At 38.9% G+C, this 8,743-nt stretch overlaps 2 protein-coding genes across 2 annotated transcripts in view; one reads left to right on the forward strand and one right to left on the reverse strand.

Moving 5' to 3' along the window:
• Positions 1 to 290: 290 nt before the first annotated feature.
• LOC107572910 (retinol dehydrogenase 8-like) lies at positions 291 to 1,659 on the reverse strand. The gene is made up of 2 exons (XM_016259340.1): positions 1,367 to 1,659; positions 291 to 718 (listed from the first exon to the last, which is right to left on the reverse strand). Exons 1-2 carry the CDS (start codon positions 1,547 to 1,549, stop codon positions 491 to 493), a joined length of 411 nt encoding a protein of 136 aa, XP_016114826.1. The 5' UTR covers positions 1,550 to 1,659; the 3' UTR covers positions 291 to 490.
• Positions 1,660 to 7,928: 6,269 nt separating this feature from the next.
• Positions 7,929 to 8,743, forward strand: part of LOC107572909 (collagen alpha-1(XI) chain-like) — a gene marked incomplete at its 3' end in the record, with an annotated part of 23,825 nt that continues 23,010 nt past the window's right edge. Inside the window, exon 1 of the mRNA XM_016259339.1 lies at positions 7,929 to 8,160. Coding sequence (XP_016114825.1) covers positions 8,085 to 8,160 — 76 coding nt within the window. The remainder of the gene's footprint in view (positions 8,161 to 8,743) is intronic.

Consider the following 8,743-nt stretch of genomic DNA (forward strand, 5'->3'; position numbering starts at 1 on the left):
TATCCATTTCATTGCGAGTGCAGTGCACTTCCAGAGAGAGCCCACCCACACTCGCTTTTGATTGGCTGTGATATTTGATTGATTCTGTCGCATTGCTTGTAGTTAGGACACGGTGTTAGACAAGATGATTCATAACCATTGGAAAGTGTGGATGTGTGTGTGTGTGTGTGTGAGTGAGTGAGTGAGTGAGTGAGTGAGTGAGTGAGTGAGTGAGTGAGTGAGTGAGTGAGTGAGTGAGTGAGTGAGTGAGTGAGTGAGTGAGTGAGTGAGTGAGTGAGTGAGTGAGTGAGTGAGTGAGTGCTTATAATAATACATGGCTTATGAGGATACAAATGTTTTTAATGACATGGGTATTACAATGTAAACATGGTTTATGAGGAGACTTCCTTTAGGGGCAGGCTTAGGGGATAGAATATACAGTTTGTGCGGTATGAAAACCATTACACCTATGAGAGTCGCTGTAAACCACATATGCATGTATGAGTGTGTGTTAGGTTGGTGAGATGGCTTGTCTCCGTAAACATCCACAGCTCAGGCACTTCAAGATACTCAGACTAACATGCATGACTCCTCCCAGATTATACAGCATGTGATAGAAGGTGTGAACAGACAGGCTGCCTGTCTCGTCCGCATACTTCAGCGCCACGATCGGAGTGTACAAAGGTTTCGTCAGGTTACGGAATGGAGGCCGCGGTGACTCGATCACCTTCTTAGTGCACTGCAGAGACAGAGACAGTGAGTGCTTTCATTTGCATCCTCATTACATTATTAAAGAGAGCTTATGCTATCTTTCATTTAGTGTTTCTGGACCATAGCATTGCATTTGACACTGTAGATCAACATTTTTTTTTTTAATAGGCCCGAAAATCCTGTTGGCATTAGTGGAATTGCACTGGCATGGTTCAAATTGTAATTATCTGACCATCATCAGTTTGTTGCATTAAATCAAGAGGTATCATATCAATCACAAATTCAGTATGGAGTACCGCAAGGCTCAGTACTAGGACCGTTGCTTTTCCTGTACATGATACAGGAAGACCAGACAGGAAGACACTTAATATTTGGCAGATATTATCAACTTGATTGCACAGACAGTAATGGATGAGAACTGAATTGAGCTGGATAATGACATTGCTGTTTTCTCCAGAGCTGCTTTAGAAATTAAACTCGTTCCAATTGATTAACTTAACACAGTTATTGAAACAAACTGAATTGTCAATGAACTGATTTCAACTAAATAATGACGTCATTGTCCTAGTTATAGTGTGGACTTTGCTATTATATAGACTTAGAGCGATTATTAAAACTTCATGGTTATTGCGATCGTTCCTGGTGTGAAAGGGCCTTAACTGACGTGATTTCTGACCTTGGCGATGTCTTCAGGTGTTTGGCCCAGGCCTTGGAAGATGTTCGCTGCACTGGGCAGGTAGCAGGTCCTAAAGTGGTGTAGCGTCTCTGGATCAGTACCGACATACTCTTTCTTAGAAACATCTGCAAACATCTTCATCTCAAACTCAGTGTGTACGGGCCCGGGCTCGATCATTGACATACTGACAGGCAGACAAATACACCTCCATCAATAACAGAGATCAACAAATCAACAACAGAGAGGCATCACACAGATCAAGAACTGCTGCTCTGAAGATCAACCTCTAGAACAGTGCTTCTTAACCTTTATGGGGTTCAAGATACTCCTGCTGTTTGTTTTTTTAAATTAAGGTTTGTATTAAAATAGTTATTAACAATTATTTCATCAGCATTCACTATTCATCAGCAACACTACTTATGACTAATGAACTCATGTCATTTGTGTTTACAGGTTAAGGGTTTTTATTTAATTATTCATTACTCACAAATATCAATTTCTCAGCAATTTGTAACAAAAAAAACATCTATTTTAGAACTTGACACAATTCATAATTTCTATGACTTTCTCTGGTCCAGAAATCATGCTTTTAACATTTTCTCACATCCATGTTTTCCAATGCCACAGTATTCCTGGTTCCTTCATACATTTGATGTTAGTTTGGAAATGTTTTCTTGATTCTTTAATCGAGGGAACAAATGAGAATGTTTTTCAGCTTATATCTTGATTCTTAGTTGCTTTAGCTCATTTTAATGCTTTTTTTGTCTGATTTTAAGTCATTTTGTTAACACACCAAAATACAAATGAAAAATGAAACCATTCTAAATGTGTGGAAACTCGAGTTCATCAGTCAACAGCCAGGTCTTCTGTCAGAACAAGTGATCGTGTCTGTGTTTGGAGCGTCTGATACCCATATGTAGCTTACATAAACACCACTGATCCTCACAAACTACTCCAAAACACTTCTTCGGCGAGCATCCGTTATAAAACACTCGCTGTACATTAATTTTGACAGCAATGTGAATATAATGAACTGTGTTCAAGGAGAAATAAGATGTTTTAGATGTGCCAAGAGCACACATACACAGTTTGTTTGCGCATCAATCATAACAGACACACGCGTGCCTAATGCACGACTCCTGTATGTCACTATAATCGTCTTTACCTTGATTACAATTGTCATTCATCAAAATCTTGCTAGTGCAACACTGGCTTCTTTTATCCAACCGAGATTTGTAGTTTGCGTATCATATGCTCATGCAGCGGTCAGGTGTTTTGAGCCGCTGTTCAGTCTGTATTTCACACAGCGCGATGAGAAACGGCTTGAGCTGCTCCGAAACACAGAATAATACGTACAAGAGAGGTGGTGCTGTTATTTTTTTCATTTTAATTTTTAATTTCTTTAACATATTAATCATAAAATTAGTTAATTGAATATAAATATAGTCTTAAGCAGGGTTGGGAGGGTTACTTTTAAAATTTATTCTGTTACAGTTACAAATTACTTCATTAAAAAAGTATTCAGTAACGTAATCCAAGTACAATATGAAAGTAATGTAATCTGATTACTTTTGGATTCCTTTTAGTCACATATGTAAATAAAGTCAAAAAAGCAATATCTTAAGTATTTTTATTTAACTATGAATTTAAAATTAAAACTAATAAAAATTATTTGAAACTATTAAAAATCGTGTCTTGTTTCACCATCTAGATATTACAGCCCATATATATATTTATATAAAAGGCTATGCAGACATCTAGTGGCTATAGAGTTTAGTATTACAGTTTTATTTTTCACGCGAGTAAACATGGGTGTCAACAGAACCAGGAACTAAATAAAAAAAAACTCATAAAATGTATTTAATTTTAAATGAAACAAATGTATCCTGATAGTATTCCTACTTTTTACTAAATGTAACTGTAATCTGAATACTAAGTTTTTTTGCTGTAACTGTAATGAATTACAGCTACTAGATTTTTGTATTCTGATTACATAACGGCGTTACATGTATTCCGTTACTCCCCGATCCTGGTCGTAAGTTATCTCGGGTGCGCCCCCCCGAAGACGCACTGCTCTAGGGGACACTGGGGGATGCTGCCAGCAGGACCGGAGTCTGAAGCATGTGTGAAACAACTCCAAAGCTATTGGCCCACATAGCCTGCGAGAGTATAAGAGAGTATAAGAGAGCGCCTGCAGAACACGTCACCAACTTAGTTGTCTGAAGGAGACATGAAACATGCAGGCAGAAGGAACCATGGTTACATGCGTAACCCAAGATGTTCCACTTCTAGGGAACTTCCGCTGCGTCCTTTATCAGACACTTTGGGTAACGAAATGCCAACTATGCCATGCTGCGGCTCATGCCTGTCCACCTGGTGAGAGAGCACCAAGGGAGCTACAGACATACCCCTAACCTTTCTTCAGAAAGGGGCCAAGCCACTCGCATAGCTTGGCAGAAATGGGGAACCCAGTTTCAGATGAAAGAGGGACATCCACATCAAGTTAACAACACAGCTATCCTCAGATAGCTATGTTATTTACATTTATATTATTTACATTTAGTCATTCAGCAGACGCTTTTATCCACGCTTCTTACTTGTGCTAAGTCTCAGATAGCCTAACACAGTACACGTAGCATATATAATAAATATATAATAAATAAAAAGAAAACAGACAGAATAAAAAAAGAATAGAGCAAGCTTGTGTTAGAGGCATTTTTTTGCTTTTTGTTAATTGTATAATAAATAAAGGAAACAAGTAGATAGTATACAAAAAGAATAGAGAAGCTAGTGTTAGTTTTTTTTTAAAAACAAGCAGTTAGTAAATGAATAGAGTGCAAGTCAAAAAGGGGTAAGTTTTTTTAAGAATAGAATTAGAATAGACAGTGCTAGAGTTTGAGGGTCAAATAAAGATGGAAGAGATGTGAGCACCTACTGTGGATGAACCCAACCTAGTGCCCTCAGACTGCTATATTGCTGCACAAATTAAATTCGATCTGGAGCATAACTATCCACAGACAGCTACACATTGAGCAGGGACTGTCCATTTAAAAGCCCTGAGGTGGGGGAACAGTCTACTCAGACCAAACTTAATATGTGGGATTCAGAGGGACAGCTCACTTAAAAATACCCTGAGACCTGGAGAAGCAGCCCACTCCTCAACCCATCCGGCTTAACACAGTAAGGGACATTCCCCGAAATCAAGCTAGGAATACAGCTGTCATCAAACAACTATGTTCCAAAAGCAATGGGCCATCCACTTAAAAAAAACAACAATAAAGAGGAGAAAAACCCATACTTATCATGTGGGATTCAGGGTGACTGCCTGCTTGGAAATCAGGGGAGGCCGCCCAACCTTACTACCCAGGCTGAGAAACGCTCTGAAGGTATCATCCCCCTTTCAGGAGCTGAGTGCAGGAGAGTGCCTCAGATCATGACTGGCCAGACCCCTCAGAGGTAAGAAGACCTAAACCATCTAAAAGAATGAACCTCCCAGAAGCCGCCAACCGCACCCATGTCCCGCATCCATCGGGAATATGAACAAGCACGAGCGGAGCCTTGACACAGTCACACACACACATGTGTGCGTCTCTGTCTGCAGCCATTATAGGATCCCACTCACATCTGAGGGATTTATTCTGTCTCTAATTAATCTGATCTGATCTTCTATTGTCAGCAGCATCATTAACCAACCCAACATTACCAGCAATAACCATGGTAATCACAGAGTTACTACATTTTAGTAATCTGAAAACTTGTCAGTGTTACTTTGGTATTATTTATTATTTATATAACTATTATAGTGGTTATTAAAATATTTAATGTGCTTTTTTTTTCATTTTAACTTTGTCATCATTGTTATGCGTTTCGTAATTTTATTAGTTGTTGTTTTTAGTATTTCTATTTATAGCTTTATTTTTATTTCAGTTAGTAATTTTAGTACTTATACTTAGTAGTCAAGAAAGCATTTCACGTTAAAGTTAAAGTTTTTCATATATTTGCTATTTTTATTTTATTTCATTTCACCTTTATTTCCATTCACCGAAACCAATCTTTAATAGTTTAAGGTAACAACTGGATCTCAACTGAGCAGAAGCGCTCCCTGGTAGCACACATACATCACAGAGACGTCTATTAGACGTCTGCATTACATCTGCAAGAGTATTTTTAGAGAGTTTGCTCATCTGCAATATAGGATGTTTCCTATCAGATGTCAAATAGATATTAGATGTCTTTAAGATGTTTATGATTTAGAAAGCATGTAAAACTGACATCTTAAAGACGTCTGTCAGACGTTTACACAGCAGATGCTTTCCAGATCAAGCGACCTTTAACAGACCTCTTGCAGATGTAAGTGTGCTATCTGGGTCTTTCTGTCACGTTATTTCTGTAATTAGGGTTGTTTGCCACTCTGAAGTAACAATAACTGAGCTGTGGTATTTTTACAGAAACGTTGATGAATGTTGTTACCGTAGTAGCGCTTCATCTCGTCTCTCGCGAGCATCACGGCGATCGCGAGCCCGATACCGGACGAGCAGCCGGTGATCAGCACCACTCTCTGTGCCTCCGTTGCCATGCTTTCACCGGAATAACGGAGCTGTTACTTACTTTAGCCTCTTCAGCTCTCTCTCTCTCTCTCAGAGGATCAGCTCTCGGATTAGCCAAACCACCTGCTCTAGTTTAAAACACGATCACATTACTATTTAAGGAGCTACTTTTAGTCAAATCTAGCACTATTAAGGTTTTTTTTTTCAAATACTTACACACACTTTTTGCAAAACAACACAGCATTCTCTGTGTGACACACACACATCTAGCAGGAATTACTATTGTGGAAAAGGTGTTTGCAATGTTTGCTTTCGAGATGTGTGTGTGATATTTTGAATGCAGTGCTTCATTTTGCATTGTGTGTGTGCAGTTCTTGGATTTGTGTGTGAAGTTCTGGGGGAAAAAGAGTCAAGGTTTTGGAAATGTGTGTGAGCAGTTAAAAAAACCTGCTGAAGCGGTATAATCTGTGTAATTGCACCAGTATCAGTCTGACAGCGCCACCCAGCGGTCACTTCTCTGCACTCAACATCTGAGGACTGGAACTAAGTGGACTTTTGCACGTGCAGAATTTTCATTTTTTGAAACATTTTCACAAACGTTTCTTTGTTTTGATTTTCTTCACAATCCCATCAGTTTATTTTCAGGTTATGGAATGACATGAACGATTGCATCTTCTGGGCATATGAGCTCATGTTTCTGTATTTGTTTATATATTTATATTTGAAGGCTGAGTGTTTACTATCATAATATGAATTTAAAGACCCCTGAGGATGTTACAGACAAACACAGAAACTCATTCTCAGCTGTGAGCATGAGAAGTACAGACGGGACGTCTGAAAATACGCATGGAATCCAATGAAAGACACACACACTCACAAGTACTTTCTCTGTTTTATCTAGCAGCCGATGCAGGAGACGGCTTGATTTAGGTCGTAGAGGTCAAGGTTGGGTCAGCTGCAGGGGTTGACCTTTGACCTCACCTTCACAGAATCACACACTTTTGCTGTTTCTTGGAGAAAATAGTCAAAGGTTTGCAAAAGAGCTATTCATCACCAACATGAATGTGTGTGTGTGTGTGTGTGTGTGTGAGTGTGTGTGTGTGTGTGTGTGTGTGTGTGTGAGGCGGCTGGTGATCTGGGGTGCGGTTTTGGAGAGTTAAAGTTTGTATGTTTCACTAAAGCCTGTGAAATGGGTCATTTATTGATTATGAGCTATTGTTTGAATTCTGATGACTTCTGGAAACCTCTGATTTCATTCAAAGCAAATGGTACAAATGAACTTTCCCTCTGATCACAAACTGTCAAGAACATATCTGATCCTTACCAACATCAGACATGCTGAAAGTTTACGGCATGTAGACTATTTTATTTTTTGCATTGTGATTTTTCATGACAATTAAGCACATTTCCCCCTGAAATTCTCTGTAAAATTATAAATTAATAATGTGCAGAAAACAATTAGATGCTGTTTTCGTTCATGTTTACAGCCTGCTAGTATTTGTTCTAATGAGTTGTATTGGTTTTGATGTATGATCAGGGTACAGTTGATGTTTTGTGAATGTAATTAATCTTATGTTTTATTGTCGTGTGGAATTTTCTGTTCTGTAGGCAGGAGAAAGTGCTGATATATATATATATAAGGCAAACTCAAAACAAAGTCATATTGTGTTAACAAATGAATCTTGAAGATCTAATGAGTTGTATTGGTTTTGATGTATGATCAGGGTACAGTTGATGTTTTGTGAATGTAATTAATCTTATGTTTTATTGTCGTGTGGAATTTTCTGTTCTGTAGGCAGGAGAAAGTGCTGATATATATATATATATAAGGCAAACTCAAAACAAAGTCATATTGTGTTAACAAATGAATCTTGAAGTAAGAGACCATGTTTATTTGTTGTCAGATATGATTTACAGTTATCAGCAGTTGAGGTGTAACCTGTGTTCTAATGCTGCTCGAAGATCCGGGAGTCTGAGAGCCTGAAGAGCCTGAAGAGCAGATGAGAGAGAGAGAGAGAGAGAGAGAGACTCACATGAGACAGAGCAGATAAACCCCAGCCAGCAGTCTGTGTGCAGGACTTCTCTTCTCCTCCAGGTCTGCTCGGGATCTTCAGGTCCAGGTGCGACACACACACGCCTCGCGAGCGCCGCGCGGTCCGGTGCAGCTGAGGATGATGAAGATGATGAAGAAGATGATGATGATGAAGACTCTGATCGTTGTATTGCTGCTGCACGCGACACGAGCAGGTACATGTCTTCAGCTCGCTCTGGAGTTATTTTAATGTGTGAGATCACAGTTAGTCCTCATCTCTGGGTTAGTTAAGCTGCAGTTCACATCGCCTAACATCGTTATGGTGAAGAACCACGCGCGATGATGATGATGATGATGATGATGATGATGATGATGATGATGATCCAGTCAAATGATCTGATCGATCCGTGGCGGATTATTCTCTGAAATCTGAAGAGATTCTGTCCGTGATTTGAGAGGCTCAGTCTGTGCTCAGCTCGCGACATCACAAGATTGTCATAAGTAAAGACTTTATGAGGTGATAATTAATAAACTTACTCACTATCATATTGTGTCGATGTTCTGATTGACAGATAGATAGATAGACAGATAGATAGATAGATAGATAGACAGATAGATAGATAGATAGATAGACAGATAGATAGATAGATAGATAGATAGATAGATAGTTAGATAGATAGATAGACAGACAGATAGATAGATAGACAGATAGATAGATAGATAGATAGTTAGATAGATAGACAGACAGATAGTTAGATAGATAGATAGATAGTTAGATAGATAGATAGACAGACAGAT

Source organism: Sinocyclocheilus grahami, unplaced genomic scaffold, assembly GCF_001515645.1.
Source record: "Sinocyclocheilus grahami isolate Dianchi unplaced genomic scaffold, SAMN03320097.WGS_v1.1 scaffold1832.1, whole genome shotgun sequence".
NCBI lineage: Eukaryota > Metazoa > Chordata > Actinopteri > Cypriniformes > Cyprinidae > Sinocyclocheilus > Sinocyclocheilus grahami.